Source organism: Rhododendron vialii, chromosome 8a, assembly GCF_030253575.1.
Source record: "Rhododendron vialii isolate Sample 1 chromosome 8a, ASM3025357v1".
Lineage (NCBI taxonomy): Eukaryota > Viridiplantae > Streptophyta > Magnoliopsida > Ericales > Ericaceae > Rhododendron > Rhododendron vialii.
The window spans coordinates 26,163,640-26,184,488 of NC_080564.1; the positions used below are offsets into that span (position 1 = coordinate 26,163,640).

Here is a 20,849-nt window from a genome sequence, read left to right on the forward strand (position 1 = left end):
TTGGCCAATCTTGAGGATGTGGGAAATTGTTGTTCCCGTTCTGGCCATGTCATAATCGAGCCAATCACGTTCGATCTTGAATAGTTTGAATATCTTTTACATCATAAACTGAAAAAGGACCTAGTAGCAGAGTTCAAGTTTGGTTTGAAAAACTTAAATTAAAAAGGAGTATGTAAATAACAATCTTGACCGAGTTTTCATGAGCGGACACGAACCGGAACTCTAGCAGTTTGCTTGGCGGCTTTATTACACATGATTCCGAACTCAAGTGGTTTGCTTGGCTGTTATGGATCACTAAGCTAGATTTCTGAATCCACGCGTCCATGTCCTTGTGAGAGCATCAAAGTAAGGTTTTTTATTCGTAAAGTGATTTCAGAAAATAAAATATAGAGTTTGTGGTTGAAATGAACACGAGTAGTAATTTATTCCAAAAAAAAAATATTACAAAGTTTGCGGTTGGAATGAGCACGAATAGTAATTTATTCCGAAGCAATGAAAATAATACAGGATTTGGATAAATTTTTGTGTACCGGGTGGGTACCATGTCACCCGGCCGACGTGGTGCCCGAGCAACACATTCGGGCCATTCAAAAGTGTATTGGACGGCTCAGATTGAAACACACACTCTCTCTCCTCTTTCTCTCTCATTTTTCTCTCTCCAAATCCAAACTGTCCAAAACCGAAATGGATAGTCTGAATGCGCCGAGCAGACACCACGTGGTATCCGCTCGGCACTAAAAAATATTATAAAAAACCAGAGTGGTGGGCTAGAGGGCAGCCATACATCGTGAAACATGCAACAACCCTCAGATGGATTTCTCAGCTCGAGGGGTCCCACCCACCCGGCACCACTTCGACGTGGGCACGGGGTGCGACGCGGCAGCTGACGGATGGTGAGAGGTCTAGCACGTTGCTTCTTCCTCCATTTTTTTGTTTTGATGGATGAGGTCAAAAGAGCTGGTAGGATCCCACCACTCCTCTATTTCTACATCAGGAATAGTACGTTGAGTAACCCGACGGGTTTGGTCAAGTGCGCAGGAGAAAATTCAATGAGTTTTTGTCTTTCACGAAGTCGCACGTTCGAATCTCAACGAGGTTAAGCTTTTCAAACCGTGGAGTTACTAAAGACTTCTTCCGGTTATTAAATTTCAGAATCGTAGAATTAGTCGAAGTTCGAACAAATTCGTTTAGACATCCGGGTGTACTAGTAGTAAAATGAAAGAATAGTGTACTACTTCAGTATATATGGGGTAACGTCGTTTGAGCATATATATAGTGATGATATATATATAGATAAGAGAGATAAGAAGGGGATTGGATTATGCTGAAAGTGGACCCCTGAATGCCGGGAGGCTGGATGGTGGCTCTGTCCAATTTTTATTCGGCACCCAAAATAGAGAGATGTCACGTGTATGGTTGCTATATATCTTGGGCCCGCGCGCCGATGCCGATTGGACACTTTTATGGACGAGCATTTTTCGAGCATTTTTTATCAGCAGCTGTCTGGTAGAGTAAATAAAAAGTTTGGTGATCTACGATCAAATTTACACGCAACTCGATTGATTTATTTATTTAGTTTTTGTGAACGTCAACACAGTTGGTTTATGAATCCTAGAGTCACCTATCAGACAAGGGGCACAATAATTCTTTGGTACTTGCGGTAAGGATTTGATCATGCAAATTTGGGGGAAAAAATTAAGTTTTAAAGAGAGAAAATATTGCCAAACACAAAAAAAGGGAGGAGAGGATGTTGATTCGATAAAAATAAAAATGAGAGAAGAAATCGTTGCCCATTTTCTTTCTTCCTTTTCTGGTGGATTGGTGTCAAATTTGTACTTATTGTTGTTAATGCATTTATATACACGCTTTTTTTTTTTTTTTTTGATAGGCAATTTATATACACATGTTTGTGATCATGTTACACAATTAGGTCAGACTGAATTTGACATAGAGAAAGTTAAGAATGTTAGATTTATTTCGTGTGATTAGTAGATCCAATGGTCGGGTAGCACCACATTTAGCTTGTTTTTCAACTTCTAGAAATTCTTAAAAGTTAGAACCCTAAACTACGATTCTTGCATTTTGCGTTAAAACGGACAAATGATTTGGTGCTGAGCACCCGGGGCAACTGCCGATGGAGTTAAGGTGTGAGGTCCTGAGTTTGATGCAACAAAACAATACTGATTCCTGATGTGTAATCTAACTCACTCACACACAACAGCAGCAGCAACAAAAGGTCAATTTTATTTGGACTTCCCACTAGATCTTGAGGTGCATGTACAACAAAGAGTCACACGAGCATTACAATTAGCATTCTCACACAATAAATTAACATGGTCCGATCAAACTGAAAAAAGAAAAAAGAGGAAACCCCAGGATCCAAAAAATTATACACAAGAAAATATGTAGTGTATTCGTTGTACGGAGTAATTCATAATGAGTAGAGATGGACCTTGGTTGTATTAAGATAAGAATTGGCATGCATATAAAATTGGTAGTTGACACAGGTAAGAAAGCACAGACACTTTACAAACATCTCTATCGTTGAAGAAATTCTTTTCTCATTCACTATACTGTATCGACGAAATTCTCTGTTGTTGGTGCTTCTGAGACTCCTCAAATAATTGAATTCAGCACTACCAAAACAGGAAATGTTGCAATCCAGTAATTCACACCAAGTTAAAACATCTTTAAATCGTTTTCCACCATGACTGGAATGCGGCAGATTTCATTTTGGTCATTTCTGGAACTGTGTTGGAGACCAGTCACTTTTGAGAGTAAATAAGAAGCTTCATACCTTTTAATAGGGTGGCTACTTGCTTACATTGCAGGACTTAAAATGATGCAGTTAGAATGAGTTAGAATTTGAAGTTGTCCTTCAAGAAACATACAATCTCTTGCTGCAAAAGTTGAACAAGGAGAAGAAGAAAGATGAATCAGCACACATTATTCCTACATAGCAATCGAAATCAAAATCCTATCGTAGAGATGCAATTTAGGAATAATGATATTTAGAGGCCACGGATCAGAAAATGTAAGAAGGGGAAGGTTGAAGGCAACATGTTAGTGGTTGGACATGTCCTGAGTGAACATCAAACTTAGGCATTTCTTTTAGGAACAAAGTGTTGGCTCGTATTTTGCAGGGGTTGACAGAGATTTTTATAGATTGTTGAGGAAAGCATAAAGTGGAAGCAGGTTTAAGTAACTTCGCTTCAGAAGTCCGTTTGCAACTTTTGAACATGCCATTCCTCTCTCAAGTTGCGTCAAAATAGCTACAGATTGTTCAAACCAAGCCTAAACGAGAAGTAGATCCAAGTAACTTCAGTTTAAAGGCGTTCGAAACTTTAGAACAGGCCATTCCCTTCAAAGTTGACTGTACAGGGGATTCCTGAAAGGATCTGGAAAATGGATTTTTTGACAAACATATAAGCATTTTTCTCTGAGTTTCCTAAACCTGCCAAGAAAAGGAAAATTAGCTTCGACTACGTTTTGTTTTCCATTTTCTCCCTCGCCTTTTCCTTTCCATCTGCAAATCCATCGACAAAACCAAGATCCAAACAGAACAGGAATTCTGAAATAAGGTTGCATTCATTCTCGTAACCTGAACGTCATGCCAGTTAAATGAAGTATGTGAGGGTCATAGCTAAGAAACTCACAATTAACCAAAGGACAATGCATCCAGCAGCACCAGGGAAGAAAGCAAACCAAAAATTCAAGCCGTGCAACTTTGCTCCATCGACGAATAGCAAGGGCAAACTCGCAGCTACAGATTGATACATGTGGATTTCATTTCAGAATTCTAAAATACGAAGAGTGTTACTGTCAGATTCAGAAGATTCTAAAAGACGTTTCAACACTCCTATTGTTGCATGGTTACCTGGTGGATGAATTGCTCGTGTGTAGATCATGAAAGCTATGGCTGCAGCAAGACCAGTGCTCCTAGCTAGCCAACCTGGACCAAATATCGAAAACGCCAAAACACCAATGACTGCGCAACCTATTTGAGCCAAAAACATGTTGTACTTCTGCAGACAAGGGAAGGCCACTTAGAAATTGAGTCCGTCTCAAGAAAAAACGCAATCATGGTGATCAAACAAGCTACAGCCAGACACACTAGAGCTAGTTAACAATACCTAATTTTGCGTTCAGTTGTTTGAACAAACTTTCGCACTGAATGTTGTTACTTGTTAGGAATGTGAGAAGAGTATTCTAACATAACCCACCAACAAGTTTGAAGGAGAAAAACATCAGAAGCACAAGCAAAATTGTTGGTGGGTTTCTTTTGCATTGGAGATTTCGCACTGAACGTTGTTACTTGTTAGGCATGTGAGAAGAGTATTCTAACATAACCCACCAACAAGTTTGAAGGAGAAAAACATCAGAAGCACAAGCAAAATAGTTGGTGGGTTTCTTTCGCATTGGAGATTGGAAAGCGAAATTCATGTCATGAGCCATTGTGGAAAAGTAGATTGGAAATGGTCACTAGGTATCAGAAGCAATCCCTTTAGTTGACAAACTGAAAGAAAAGCAAATGGTAATACAGAAAAGAAAAATAAGCACAAGCAGATACAAAAATGCGCTGCTTTGTTTGAAGATTGGTATTGGTAGTAACAAAAATGTGGATGGCAATTTTTGTCTTTCTAATGGGAGATTGTTTATTTAGCTGCCGAAAGAACACCAAAGCACAGCCCAAACAAGTGTTATTTCATGACAAACCACAGGACGCAAGCGATATATGATGGTTAAGTTCCTTGACAGACCACAGCAAGTAATGGATATTCGATGGCAAAGTTCCGGGACAATTTCAGTTAGATGAAAACAAATGACTGAGTAAATTTCTCCCATTCAGAGTCACAGACTAGGAGTTCCCTCCTCTTTGTAAATAAGATATTCGAGCCACAATGTCACCAGAAAAGTATCATCCACAATTCCGCACCCACTTTGCTTGATAATGATACCTAAGAAGCACGGATGCAAATACGGACACAAATACGACATAGACACGACACAGACACATGTATATGCTGTTTCATTGAAATGTAGGACAACGGCCACATTGGGGAACATTCAATAAGTTAAGTGTATATATCAACATAAGTATACATCCCAAATTATGTAATAAACAAGATACAATAAGTTATGAAGAGCTCTAGAATCTCTAGATTGACATGGGACTCAAGAAATCCTTAAAAAATGAGAGATGTGCACCCTTAGGAATCCTCAAGAAATCCTTCACAAATTCCTATTGAACTATAATATGATAAATCATATTACTATTTTCCCAAGTTTGTATAACATAGTGATATGCAAATTCTGAAATCTCTGAAAATCATATGCTAGCAAATGTCCAAGAAGTGTCAATCATATACTTATTTCTTAGTCATATACACTGAAGAAGTGTCGGAATAAAGATTTTTATTTTTTAACTATGGACACGAAAAAAAGAGTATTGGACACGTGTGCAAGAGTGTCCAGTAGTGCCGGTGTCCGACACACGTCGGGCGTTGAGATGCCGCCTTCTTTTAAGTGTTCCCTCCTCTTTGTAAATCAGTCATTATTCTCTTAAAATGTATTCTACAAGCCTTTGTCCAATGTAAAAATAATATGAGAGCATCTCCACTCCTTTCCTTGCTTTTTTACTCAATTCAAAATTCGAGTAAAAGAAACAATAACCAGATGGCCAGCGAACGACTGAACGAAGTGAAAGAGTGAAGCGATATATGCTCAAATGACCGTAGGGAATGAAGAGCATATTCGCTTCCATCGTGCCGTGTTTTGCTTGTCAGACAAGCAAAACCAATTTGCTTGGCCTACAAGCAAATTAGGCCGTAGGCCTCAAAAATCCACTCCACTCCTTTACTCAAACTTCTACCAAATTGAGTTTTACACAATTTTTAACTCAAATCCAGGGAGACTCAAATTTTAAAGGCTATTCTCCCCTCCCAAATTTATAACAATGTCATTAATGAAGCTTCTACTCAAATTTGTGCTTAGATTTGGGCATGCCCATTGGAGTATTCCATAACATATGAAGCTTTTACTCAAATATGAGTAAATGTACAAAGGTTGGAGTTGGAGATGCTCTGACAAGTGAGAACCTTTCATTGCTTTCAGTCTCAAAGATAACATAGATGAGCAGTAGCTTCTTTTTCCTACACTTACCACTAGCAAGGCATAAGGCATCATCAGTATGGTATGAGGACTTTGAACAGTGTAATGGATCAATCTCTTAAGTTTTTTAAACCGTTTCCCACAAAAATCTCAAGACCACAACATCTCTTTGCTTCGCTATCTATTATGGCTAAATTGTACATGAAGCAATGCATTTTGCGCCCTTCCAAGTTAATTTTTAAGCTACTTATTTTCTTCTTCTTTTTGAAAACAGAAATTTCATTCATCAAAGCCAAATGGCGAACACAGAGATTTGATTACAAAAGTTCAGTAAGAGCCATAACCACCTATACCTAGACACAAGCTTTGAGGCTGGAGCTCAATACACACATACTGCAGAGCACATCCAAAATACAATTCGTGGTTAGTGTCAGTCAAGGAAGAGGACCTCAACAAATGGACAGCCCAAACCACTAGGAATAAGCATAGATGAAATCCACAAATCCCGTAAGAAACAAAAATAAAAGAAACGAAAAACCACCGCTCCTGTGACGCAATCAGAAGCTGCAAAGTTACAAACAAATAGGGAAGATCAACTCGTATGACATGCCACATGGAAACCCTATATTCTTCTGCTAGTCCCCAAGGTACCTCTGTTCTCCAGGAAAGAAAGCTTGAATTCAAAAGGAAGGTAGGAAAAAAACCCATATAGAACTATACTGTTAAATTCATGATGAAAGATTCAGCGAACTGGTTGCCCATGAAGAACTGTACAGATTGAATTTTTAATTGCTCAAGCATTCCTGCCCTAAACCGATGCCACTGACAGACTCTACTGAGACAAAGATATTCCAAAGATCTTCAAGTGGTAGTTATTTGCTTCTCAGGATTCTTGCCGGGGTGACTGCCACTTCCTCACCCTTAAATGCCGCCAGCCGATGCCTTAAGGCCCCGGGGGTTAGACTGCTTGGGTTATCTTTTTTAGTATCGAAGGCAGTCAGCTTCTCCCCGATGGATAGGTTTGGAACCCTTTTGCCATTTTTATAATAATGAAACTAATAAGGTTAGCTTCCAAAGCTCCTTTCTTCACCTGGTGCGCAAGAGCGCACTTTCGCTTTACGTTGAAAAGATGATCTCATCGGACCTCACCGGGCCAAGTGAAGGGGAAAGAAGGGATGGGTGGTCTGGGAGCAACAACGGAATAGGGCTCCCAGTACTCTCCCAATGGCCGTATTTGGCTTTTTTGTTAGAGCAATTGGTTGAAAAAGTGCTGCGAGAAATGATAATGAGAGGAGAGGCCGCCCAAACTCATATACTAGATTTGGAAGTCATAATAAACCAACACTAAAGAAGCTCTAACACTCTCGCTTGTGCAATCTCAGACTTGCAAGTAGAGAAGTAAACAAAAGATCCATAAACATAGGGATCACAATGAACAATACGCACTTAAGGCTAACCAATCAAGAGTGTTGTTGAAAAGCATCCGAAAGCCTATCTCTGATACCATGGTCATGTGTTCAAGTGAAAACTAATAGGAATGAGTACATAGGCAACTCAGGCTCTTAACGTGGTTTGGAGGTGATAATTAACCTTCTTGAGAGGGTAATAAGCAACTTTTATTCTACATTTGCCAAGTAAAATTATGTTAAGTTGTAAATGACTTAACTAGTTAAGTGCAAAAGTTTCAAAGGGATGTAACTAAAGTCACACAGGTATTTTTCGCCATTCAAAAAAAAAAAAAGTCATACAGGTATCTTATACAAGTTGGGTCATTATAAACAAGGTTTGGTTCTTTAGTTACTTAGGTTTATCACGTACTTAAACCCTAAAGCAATCAAGATCATTCACAATTACCTATGTAGCACGAACATGGCCACGGATACAGGTACAAATACATATACGGACACGGGGCAAGGGACACGGCAAAAATAAATAAAAAATAATATTTGTTTTATACTAGATGGAACATAGTTATATGTAGAAGCACAAAACATCAATATGTGTAAACAAGCATCATATATACATATAAACATCACATTATACTATTAACCTAAAATATTTGAAGTCATACACATTTACCCCAAAACAATTTAAAAAATTGCATATTTAACCCATGTCGTGTCCCTATACGTGTTCCTCCCGTGACCCCCTAAAAAATTAATTAAATTTAATGGACAAGCCACATGATGTGTAAGGACTCGTATTTTCGGAAATTATTTAAAGGTTATATAAGTGCAAGAAGATGGGCTTAATGTGAAATTTGTTGAGTTTATTAGATTCGGGGTTAATGTGTTAGGATAGTTACTTGAGGGAGTGTTTGTGCAATTTGCATTTATGCTAGTATATAAGGGGTGTGTGTGTGTTGTAGGAGAACAAAATCCCATATCTCACTCCCTCTCTAACTCACGGCTCTCTCTCTCTCTCTCTCTCTAGCCCTCTCTCATCCGGCTCTCCCACTCTCTCACCCAAAAACTCCCTCCATCACTCACTTGAAACCCATGAAGTCTAACCTCCACTCCACCTTCTACACGTGATTATACGCTTATGGTTCGTTGGATTGAGCTTGGAGAGGAGTATTCTTGGAGGATTTCGAATTCAAAGTTCTAGGGCTTGCTCGATTGGGTTTGGATCTTTGCTTATTCTCTATGAGGTAGGGATTTCTTGCTCTCTCTATGTATTTGTGAGTTGATTATGTACTTAGATCGTGCATTGGTTCGTTGTTTGTTGTTGGGTTTCACCATTTGAAAGTCTGAAAATCGCTGAAAAACACCGTGGTATTGATACCCAAGCCTTCGCTGGACCAGTCAGCTCCCAGGTATCGATACCTCCCCCTTTTCTGGACAGCTTTATGTCACGTTGTTCGTTTCGTGCTCGTTTGAATCCCGATCACTTCTAACACTCTTTAAACACCTTCAGACCACTTCTAGACTTGATTGTTGGTATCTCAAATGATTCGTTGATTATCCTATCTCCTTTGGTTCTCGTTGTAAGAAAGTAAAGTATCGAATTCAATAGATGTGTTCTTTTGTCGTCTTTGCATTTGAATGATTATGTGGATATTATGGCATGTTACTATGCACGATATAGATTTATTATATGTTGAGCATGAGGTGATTAAGGAATGTGAAATGGAAAACGTGAAATTGAATGATAAGAATTATTAAGAACAATGCAAAAAAAGCCACGGATCCACCATAAGGTGTGATGCCGGAAATGGGACGCACGGGGTCCCCAATGCCCGAAAGTGCACAAGAAAGTCACGGATCTGCCGTAAGGTGTGATGCCGGAAATGGGACGCACGGTGTCCCCAATGCCCGGAATTAAAATCGAAACACGTGACATAATGAAAACGGAGGACACTAGAGATTGTCAAGCTACTTGCAAATGAACGGTGTTGGTTTTCAAGTTTCATCTTCTTTGTTTACTTGGAAAACTTGCTGTTGACTATGTTCTTTCCGATGCATTAACCATCTCATTTGCATATAGCTTGAGTATAGATTTCTATACTAGGCTAGTGTAGCTCACCCTATCATTATTTTCGGGTACATAACAAGGACATTGATATGACGTGCTTGGAGTGCATGCTTGATCATTCTTTTGAAAGCTAACATGGGAAATTACGTTGACATGTTTTGTAAAACTCTTTGGAGATGTAATCATAATTTCTATATATATTCTTTTGACTTGGGAGCATGTAATCTTTAAACTTCTCGTCTTTTGACTAATCATGAGATTTGAGGCCGGAGTGCCAATGTTGTAATCCTTTGAACTTGATAGTACTTGTGGAAATGGTTTATGGGAAAGCCTTTTGGGATAATTATATGTATATTGCATTGGATTATCATTTAAAGTTATTCTTATTATTAAGTTGAAAATCAAGGGCGTGAAATGATGTGTCCCATACATGTTTTGCCGTGTCCCCATGTTGGCCTCTGGACTTCTCAGTGCTTCATAAACAATTACCTAAGCCTTCCAACAAAAGTTAGCCAAACAACGGTCAGAATACAAGTGTAATTTTCGGCGATAAAAAATATATTTACACTTCAAACAGTTTATCACTATACCATCTAATGTTTTGAAGGCCCAGGCTTTCTATATTAAATCAATGCATATACTTACACGAGAGAGAGAGAGAGAGAGAGTACCCGAGCAGCAGGGGAGGAGGGAGTGGCAAAGAGGACAGCACAAACAGCTCCAAAGGGTGCAATTGTCATTGAAACTCCTCTTGGTGCCAACACCTGGTCCATCTTCCCCAACATTGCCATTGCCGCAAATGCCCCTGCTTTTTCAAATCAAAACAGTTAAACATCGTGAAATTATTCAACAGTCTGGGGAGCACTGCCTCGTGAACCCCACTAAGAACATGGATCCCGCATGAATGTGGGTTCATGGATTGATTGGAGCACCAAGTGGCAGTGCTCCCAGACTATTGAGTAATTATTCTAAAATATCAACAACATGCAGGGCCGACCCCTGGGTGAGCCCAATGATAGGCGCGTAAATGTTCACATTAGCGCCCCTTAATTTATATTTGTTAAGTCCCATTTATATTATTATTCGGGATTTAATGCTTAATTTTTGTGTTGTAGGTATTTGGAGAATTTGATAAAATAATATGCAAAATGAAAATATTAAACGGTGTTTGAGACTTGGCCGTTCGGATCAATGAAGTGGAATTGCTGTACGGAGTAATATTTGCAAGTCAATTGGCCAAAGAATAAAGCCATCTCAGGAAGTAAAAATAGGAATTGGCCTTGGACTTTGGTACACAAGTGGGCCCAATGCTTCACAATTAGTTTGACTAAATTGTGGGCTTTCTAAATGGAATTCTCGGCTGGGAATAAACAAAGAGTTAGGGTTTTGAAAAAGGGAGCTACAGGAAGATGTAAAAGCAATCATGCACATGACGGAAAAGAAGAAAGTGACCGACGGGGCTGCAGCACATATTTTTAGTATTTTCTTTTCCTTTCAAGTTTTGAAGCTTTGTTCAATTATTCGCACTCCGGTAACTCGTTTTAATTTTTGTTCTTAATAAAAGTTATTTGCTGGTATTTGATTAGTTTATATTTCTTGTTTGTTTTCCATCTCACGTAATAGAAGCATGTTTCAATATAGGGTTTCTTTTGTTTATTGCTTAATGTTGAGTGAGTAGTCGTCGGGGTAGGGTCGCGGGGTGATTAGCACACCGTAGCCGGATTGGATGCGTTCAGCTCCTATTTCGAAACAAAGAATGTTTAAAAAAATAATTTTAGATTGGTAAAATACTTCCCATAAACGAACCTGGGTATTGTCGGAGCCCATGTGAACAGGGGAATGGGGGTCCAAAACTCATTCTCTGCTGCGCATGGGTAAACGGCGACCATAAGGGTTCGCATCTTGTGGGGTATCTTTTTCAATCTAAAATTGAACGTTTTTAAGAACACCGAATGGAGCAGGTTAATTCGGACTGATTGTGAGTGCTATGAACCCTATGACCGTACCTTCCTTTTAATTATTTGAAAAGTACAATTAATTTCTAGGTTTTAGTTAATCTCAATCAATTGTCAAGGGGTGGCTACCTAATAGCTAATTTAATCAATAACAACCCGAGTTTTTAGTCAGCACACATCACCGTCTCTGTGGATTCGACTCCGGTCTTACCAGATATTGTGCTACGTCGGTCTCTGTTCTACGCTTGGGGCAACCCATTAATTGAGGACTAGGAAATCGTCAAGCACCCAACAAGCCCCCGGGCTTGGGCAACCCCCCACCACGGGGCAACCCCAAAAAAAAAAAAAAGCCTGAAGTATGTAATAAATAGGGTAAATTCCATATATACCCCCTGTACTTAGGTCATTTTTCAACTACGCCCCCTCTACTTGATTTTTAATCACTCGCACCCCTTGTACTTGAGACTAGTTTGGAACTGTTAGTATTTCCGTCCAAAATAACAGACAAGCAGGTAATGGCTTGTTAGCGGGAATTTTCCCTTCTAAAACATCTTCTCTAAGACCAAATTGATCCCAAAACCCATTTACAATGATAATTCATCACTGCCATTAATTATTGGTCGCAGACGGAGTCACGAACATATTTTACAAGTCAATTGGCCAGACATTTCAAATCTATGTGTTCTAGATTTTTTCTTGAAATTCCGAGAATGGGTTATTCTAAGAATAATTTATTTAGGGTATTGTGTAAATTTCATATTTTTCTGAGACCGAAACCCTGATAGCTTCTCGGCTACGCGTGTGCTCGGGCGTCTGGGACCACTTGCGCATGCAAGTACACATGTCACGCTTATAGACACATGGCATGGCCAATTTGACACCTAGAATTACACTCATGCATGTGTAAATATATTTGGTTATAACATTTTTTTTATCATCTTGGTAAAAACTAGTCAAACATGTATTTTAATTTTTGAGGGAGGGAGCTATGAAATTTGAAGAAAGAGGAGGAGGATGGTGTTCTTCCACCCTCCACCTCAGTTCCACCATGAGCCACCACCTCCCGTCACCATTTTCTCGTCGGAAAACTTATTTTCTTGCCGGTAACTTCTTAAACTTTTTTGACAGCTTTCTGGACCATCACAAATTCGTATTTTGAGAAACCTTCTGCTATGATTCAATTTTTGAAGTCTTCATAACTTTTAAAGTACGTTTAAAGACGAAAATTTTGATACCAAGAACATGCAAAACCAATCAACACAGAATTAGTAATGATTTTCGGAATATGAACTGATACACATGTTTCGAAATCTGGACAGAGCCATCTTCTTTTTATTTCTGGGAACTATCCTATTAAGTTATGAATCTGATATTTTTACTGAGAATAATACTTTACGTTATGAAACTTTTAGAGTTGGTTTCAATATTTTTGGAGTTGAAATGAATTAGTTATGGATTTTCTACGAAGACATGATTGGCTGCCCTGTTTTTCTGTAGAACAGCTTGTTCTTTTGAAATTTGGACAATATTTGATTGATAACTAATCTTTCAATTTTAACAGCAGATACATATGGTTGTTACGCAAGTTTGGGCGCTGGTTTGAGTATTTTTGGACCTTATATGAATAAGTTATGATTTTTCAAAGAAAGGGAATACGAATGGGTGTATTTCAGTCTTTTCGTTATTTTGGACGGAAATACTAACAGTTCCAAACTAGTCTCAAGTACAAGGGGTGCGAGTGATTAGAAATGAAGTAGAGGGGGTGTACTTGAAAAATGACCTAAGTACAGGGGGTGTATCTGGAATTAACCCTAATAAATATAAAAGTTAGCGCATATCAAATAGATAAGAGTCTTTGGTTCAGTGGTAAGGCCAGGAATCTCCATTGAGAATGGAGAGGTTCGAGTCTCCATCAAGCTAGCTTTCTATCCTATTTTTTGATCCTCCCAAAGGAGCCCCTTCATCTTTGTCTTTCCATAGGACATTTTTAAAAAAAAAAATTTGCTTAAGCCTCCTGCTATTACTTCTTTTCATTTAATTTTTTCATGGGATTTCTACTATTAAAAGTTAAAGGGTTTATTAAACTTTGTTGTAATAAATCTTTTTATGTGTTGGTCAAATTATTTTACTTTTATATTTTTTTATTACAATACCTCATATAGACATTAAAATATCTATATTGATTAATCTTACTTATTTAATTTTAATCTTAGAAGGATTTTTTGCTAACAAAGATTTTTACTTCTTTAATTTTTCGAGAGTTTGTAAATAAGTTGTTCAAATTTCATTCAGATGAGTTTTTCAATTGTGTGATTATAAGATTTTATTGGGAAGATGGTAGTTTCCAAATGGTATGTGGTTGCTTATTAATATAGTTAAATATTCCTGTTACAATTGCTTCGGCGGAGAGTAGTTTTTCTTAGTTGAAGTAGGTAGAAACTTACATTCAGACATCCATGTCACACGAGAAATTAAGAAGATTTGATGTGATCTCAATTAAAAATGAGTGCATGAATAAGCTAAAGTATGATGACTTAATCAAAGAAGTTGCTTCAAGAAATGCAAGGAAAAGTTTGAATCAGATCGTGGTAATCATAAAGCAGTAAAATCGAAGTTATCTTTTGATTTTGATGTAATTCAAGCAAGTTTAAAAGCAAAATGTAACATTGAATTTTTTTTTTTTTTGACTTGTATGTCTTTCTATTTTTTGTAACTTAATATTAACTGAGCAACCAAACGTGACGTGACATCAGGCTTGGGCAACCTAAATGTCGGGGCCGGCAGTGACAACACGTAACACTAATATCTATACAATCAACCTGTTAGAATATCAAAATATATAATATCGCCAACGTTCGTTTGCCATTTTAGTTTTGTTTTTGTTTTTTTTTCCAATCATTACCCTACTTCTTTCTCCAATCATTACCTTATTTTTTCAATTATTACTTTCACATCTCTCTCTATCTCTCTCCAATCATTACCCCTATCTTCAATCATTACTCTATTTCTCTCTCCATCCACTACCAAAACTAAACTAAACTAAACTCTCAACCAAACACAACCATCGTAATCATATCCTGATATGATATGATTATGATATTATATGATTCTCTTGATCTCTTATTATTGTAATTGATTATGATTTGATTGTAATTAGGTTGATTTTCCTTCCATAGTTAGGTTTCCTCACCTTGTATAAATAGGGACCTCATTGTACAGTTTATTATTGAATTCAATACAATATTACTTTCTCTTCATCCTCTAACATGGTATCAGAGCTACAGCTCCGATCATCGCCATCTTCATCCAAATCAATTACCTTCGCTTGAATTACCAGAAAATCAATAACCAGTGACCAAATCTTTACCCGCAACCACCATCGAATCAGTTTGCGTTCTTCTTCTCCAGTGACGATTTAATCCTCTGTTTCGATCCTCAGATGCCCAGATCCCACCATGGGTTATTTCTTCCACCAACATGAATCACCCTTTCCATCATTTTTCCTCTGGAAACCATTGATATCCCAATTATCCACCATCAAACCCATGAGCCCAATCACATGCCTAATACGTCGAAGTATTGGTTCTGTTCGCCTCAACTTGTCTGACTTGCAGCTCACTTGCACCGTCGGTTTTGTGACTCGCAAACGTTTTCGGCCGTAACCACTCGACGACACTCTACGTCGTCGACCACCTTCAACTGCTACCGCTTCACATCGTCCATCCTTGTCAACCACTGCCGCACCAACAAATCGCCACATATTTCTTCCAAAAACAAAAAAAAAAAGCAGGTTACCTTTTATCCTAGTTATATTGTCCGCTACATTGTTATTTACTTTTCTCCACGGAGCGGCTGCATCTTGCACTCATTTTTTTGTGGTTTGCTGCTATGGAACCATTTGACACATCACCGTATGCCCACGCCATTTTGGAAGGTCTCAAACTGTATCCTTCTTCTACTTGGTTAACCAAAAGTTCATTGCCATTTGTATTTGCGGACATTCTCTCCAAATGTGGTATTTTATCCGGGTTTGGTAAGAATTCTACTGCCTTGTCTGCTGCCACAGGTACATCCTCAGGGTTCTTTGATTCAGCTTGTTGTAACCATATGACATCTGATTCTGCCAATTTTTTCCTCCAAGTCACATGCCTCTCACACTCTAGGCATCCAAACAGCTGATGGTTCTCACATGCATGCCAGTCATGTCGGTCATATATCTACTTCCACCGTATCTCTATCTGATACATATTTGATCCTTAAACTTACATTGAATTTAATCTCTGTTGGTCAATTGTGTGAACTTGGGCTTACCGTAATCTTTTCTGCTACTAGCTATCATGTGCAGGATCCTCGAACAGGTAAAACTCTTAGGATAAGCCGTAAGGTTGGACGCCTGTATGAACTCATCAATCTTCATATTCCATCCCAGTCCATTGCACCTCCCACTCATTCAGTGAGTCAATCGAAATGTTCCGTTACTTCTAATTCTCTTGGTATTTGGCATTCTCGATTGGGTCATGCGTCTTTTGGTCGAATATGTACCCTAGTTTCAAGTGGACATTTAGGACATGTAAAAGATGAACACGTGGATTGTCTTTCTTGTCAACTTGCTAAACAACCAGCATTGCCATTTCATTCGAGTGAGTCTTTGTCCTCTGCTCCCTTTGATTTAGTTCACTCTAATAACTGGGGACCTTCACCAAACACTACCATGGGCGGTTCCAAATATTTTGTTATTTTCATAGATGATTATTCTCGTTTTACATGGTTATATCTCATGAAGAATAGATCTGAAGTACAACAGATTTATTATGATTTTTCCAAAATGGTTCAAACTCGATTTTCACGCCCAATCAAAGTTTTTCGTGCTGATAATGCCATGGAATTTAAAGAGACAGAAGTTTTAAAATATCTTCACCAAAATGGAACCTTGCCACATAGGTCATGTTCTGGCACATCTCAACAAAATGGTCGTGCTAAGCGTAAGCATAGACACATTTTGGATACTGTTCGTGCCCTTCTTATAGATTCCTCTTGTCCTGGGCGACTTTGGGGGGAGACTGCTCTCACTAGTGTCTATACCATTAATCGTGTCCCATCTCCTACCAATGGAAATTAGTCACCTTATGAACGATTATATGGTATATTGCCCGCCTATGATCTTCTTAAGGTTTTTGGATGTGCTTGTTTTGTTCTCTTACAACCCCATGAGCGCACAAAATTGGAACCTCGTGCTCGTCTTTGTTGCTTCTTAGGGTATTCGATTGAGCATAAAGGATACAAATGTTGGGATCCCTCTTCTCAACGCCTTCGCATTTCTCGACATGTCATATTTTGGGAACACAAAATGTTCTCTTCTATGTCCAAGTTTCACTTACCCCCTGTGTCTACTTCATCGTTCTTCACTGACCCTTCTGTAGATATATTTCTTGATGATGTTGATACAGGTTCTTCCGAGCTTTCTTCTACGGTCTATCTTGAGGCGCCGATTCTGTCTGATGATCCTACTCTTGCACCTCCTGGCCCTACTCCTACACCTTCTAGCTCGTCCCTTCCCGAGCCTTCACGTTTTGGTTCTGCTCCCAATGAGCCCTTCACGTTCCCCAGATCTCCTCCTACTGAGCTTCCTGCACCACCTCTATCCGATGATTCACCACTTCATCGGTCTACTCGGGTAAGGGAAGTACCTGTTCATCTTCGTGATTATCATTGTTTCTCTACTATTCTTTCTCAGCATGAACCTCATTCCTACCGTGAGGCAAGTTCTAACCCTCTTTGGCAGCAAGCAATGGCAGAAGAATTACAAGCTTTGGATAAAACACACATTTGGGATATCGTTGACCTTCCTTCTGGCAAGACTCCTATTGGTTCTAAGTGGGTTTACAAGATAAAAACTCGCTCTGATGGCTCTATAGAGCGTTACAAAGCTCGTTTGGTTGCAAAGGGTTTTTCTCAAGAGTATGGTATTGACTACGAGGAAACTTTTGCGCCAGTTGCTCGTCTCACTTCTGTTCGCAGTTTACTTGCGGTTGCTACCGTACGCAAGTGGAATCTAAATCAGATGGACGTCAAGAATGCTTTTCTCAATGGTGATCTTACTGAAGAAGTCTATATGCGGCCTCCACCTGGGTATAATCATCTTCCGAACAAAGTGTGTAAACTTAATCGCGCTCTTTATGGTCTCAAGCAAGCTCCACGTGCCTGGTTTGCCAAATTCAGCACCACCATTCAGAATTTTGGATTCTCTTCTAGCCAGTATGATTCTGCACTTTTTATCCTGAAGTCTGCACGTGGTGTTATTTTTCTTCTTCTCTATGTTGATGACATGATTATTACTGGCGATGATAATGTTGGTATTTCTGATCTCAAAGCTTTCCTTAGCAAGCAATTTCAGATGAAGGATCTGGGTACTATGAGCTATTTCTTAGGTCTTGAGATCTCATCTACATCTGATGGCTACTATCTTACTCAAGCTAAGTATGCCTCGGATCTTCTTAGTCGTGCTGGTATCACCGACAATAAGACTACATCTACACCACTTGAGCCAACCACTCGACTCACTCCTCTAGATGGCACACCACTCCCTGATGCCACTCTTTATCGTCAATTGGTTGGTAGTTTTGTGTATCTTACTGTCACCCGGCCCGGCCTGATATTGCCTATGTCGTTCACATAGTTAGCCAGTTCATGTCTGCTCCTCGATCAACTCATTTTCATGTTGTTCTTTGAATTCTTCGCTATGTCAAAGGCATTCTATTTCATGGCCTCTATTATTCAGCACATTCCTCCCTTGAGTTATGTGCATATTCCGATGCTGATTGGGCTGGTGACCCCATTGATCGTCGTTCTACCACAGGTTACTGCTTCTTTCTTGGTGACTCTAGGCGAAGTAAGAAGCAATCTCTTGTTTCTCGTTCTAGTATTGAGGCGGAGTATCATGCTATTGCTGACGCTACTCAAGAGTTGATATGGCTTCGCTGGCTCCTCAGTGATATGGGTGTTGTTCATTCCACCGCTACTACACTTTGTTGTGATAATCAGAGTGCTGTTCAGATTGCCCGTAATGATGTGTTCCACGATCGCACCAAACATATTGAGATCGACTACCACTTTATTCGACAACATGATGTTCGAGGTAGCGTTCGCCTTCTCTCAGTTTCCTCATCCGATCAGACTGTGGACATCTTCACAAAGGCTCATCCTCCTGGACGTTTTCATGACTTGGTGTTCAAACTCAAGCCGGTGTCTGCACTACCACCTTGAGTTTGAGGGGATGTTAGAATCAAAATATATAATATCGTAATCATATCCTGATATGATATGATTATGATATTATATGATTCTCTTGATCTCTTATTATTGTAATTGATTATGATTTGATTGTAATTAGATTGATTTTCCTTCCATAGTTAGGTTTCCATAGTTAGCTTTCTATCCTATTTTTGATCCTCCCAAAGGAGCCCCTTCATCTTTGTCTTTCCATAGGACATTTTAAAAAAAAAAAAATTGCTTAAGCCTCCTGCTATTACTTATTTTCAATTAATTTTTTCATGGGATTTCTACTATTAAAAGTTAAAGGGTTTATTAAACTTTGTTGTGATAAATCTTTTTATGTGTTGGTCAAATTATTTTACTTTTATATTTTTTTATTACAATACCTCATATAGACATTAAAATATCTATATTGATTAATCTTACTTATTTAATTTTAATCTTAGAAGGATTTTTTGCTAACAAAGATTTTTACTTCTTTAATTTTTCGAGAGTTTGTAAATAAGTTGTTCAAATTTCATTCAGATGAGTTTTTCAATTGTGTGATTATAAGATTTTATTGGGAAGATGGTAGTTTCCAAATGGTATGTGGTTGCTTATTAATATAGTTAAATATTCCTGTTACAATTGCTTCGGCGGAGAGTAGTTTTTCTTAGTTGAAGTAGGTAGAAACTTACATTCAGACATCCATGTCACACGAGAAATTAAGAAGATTTGATGTGATCTCAATAAAAAATGAATGCATGAATAAGCTAAAGTATGATGACTTAATCAAAGAAGTTGCTTCAAGAAATGCAAGGAAAAGTTTGAAACAGATCGTGGTAATCATAAAGCAGTATAATCGTAGTTATCTTTTGATTTTGATGTAATTCAAGCCAGTTTAAAAGCAAAATGTAACATTGCATTTTTTTTTTTTTGACTTGTATGTCTTTCTATTTTTTGTAACTTAATATTAACTGAGCAACCAAACGTGACGTGACGTGACGTCAGGCTTGGGCAACCTAAATGTCGGGGGGCCAGCAGTGACAACACGTAACACTAATATCTATACAATCAACCAATATACAAGAGCACAACAACCCAATTGAGGTTTAATTAATTACTCCCTCTAACCTGCAGAAGGCCATAGGACGTCGCTGAGAGAAGGAGCTTTGGAACGCATCTCAGGTTTCCACTCATCCCAGCCAATGAAAGGTGAATCTGCGTTATTTGATGCTGCGACAAAAAATTGCGCGCGCTCGCTGTTGTCATAGCCAATTTGGTTTTTGAAAGATAGCTGTGAAATCGTCGAACACCTGGTGTGCTTGTGCACAAGCGAGGGTAATAATGGTGATATTGTGAAGTGATTGAGGCAGTAACTAGTGCGGAGTTGCATACCCATTTTACAAGATGCTTCAGTGGTTCTAAGTTTTGCTTCGTTTTTTTGCTGTTGAGGTGAAAATAAGCAGGCGTGTGTTTGAGACCATCCGAGAGAGAGAGAGATACAAAAGATGGTGTCCCATGTACACACAAAAAGGCGAGAGAGAGAGAGAGAGAGAGAGAGAGAGAGAGAGGACAGTTGGGAGATTCAAAAGATGGTTTGGGCCTTTGGGGGTGCTTGAGGTTGGGCCTTTGGGAGATGGAAAGGGCAAGAGTCGGAGGACAATTAGAGCATCTCCAATCCACCTCTATTTCTCCAAAATAGAGAATGGATGTGACACATTGAGGGGAGATTTTATAATTTATTCTCTTTTTTCTTCACTTTTTGTAATTTTTGGGAGAATTTTTGAGGGACCCACCGTCCTTTTTAGAGTTTGGTCCTCTAAAAGTAAATTTTGTCCTCTAAAAATGGAGGATCAAAAGTAAATTTGGAGTACAAAATTCTTCCAAAACTCTAAAAAGGACGATGGGTCCCTCAAAGATTCTCTCAAAAAGTACAAAAAGTGAAGAAAAAATGGAATAAATTACAAAATCTCCCCTCAATATGTTACATCCATTCTCTATTTTGGATGGATTGGAGATGCTCTTAAGCAGGTGTGTGCAAGGATGGAATCAGGG

The 20,849-nt window shown here is 38.7% G+C and overlaps 1 protein-coding gene across 4 annotated transcripts; it reads right to left on the minus strand.

Annotated features, from left to right (window-relative positions):
* Positions 1-2,228: 2,228 nt before the first annotated feature.
* Positions 2,229-20,403, minus strand: LOC131299022 (uncharacterized). Of its 4 annotated transcripts, none has more exons than XM_058324552.1 (5): positions 19,926-20,403; positions 10,257-10,390; positions 3,878-4,025; positions 3,657-3,763; positions 2,229-2,900 (listed from the first exon to the last, which is right to left on the minus strand). In XM_058324552.1, the coding sequence occupies exons 1-5, from the start codon at positions 20,191-20,193 to the stop codon at positions 2,859-2,861; spliced, it is 699 nt and encodes a 232-aa protein (XP_058180535.1). In that variant the 5' UTR covers positions 20,194-20,403; the 3' UTR covers positions 2,229-2,858. The 4 variants fall into 4 exon arrangements, 3 of the variants coding, with proteins under 3 accessions (XP_058180535.1, XP_058180536.1, XP_058180537.1); XR_009190595.1 differs by having other exon boundaries at positions 2,885-3,601; positions 3,706-3,799; positions 19,926-20,356; XM_058324553.1 differs by having other exon boundaries at positions 2,885-3,601; positions 3,706-3,763; positions 19,926-20,357.
* Between the last annotated feature and the right edge of the window lie 446 nt (positions 20,404-20,849).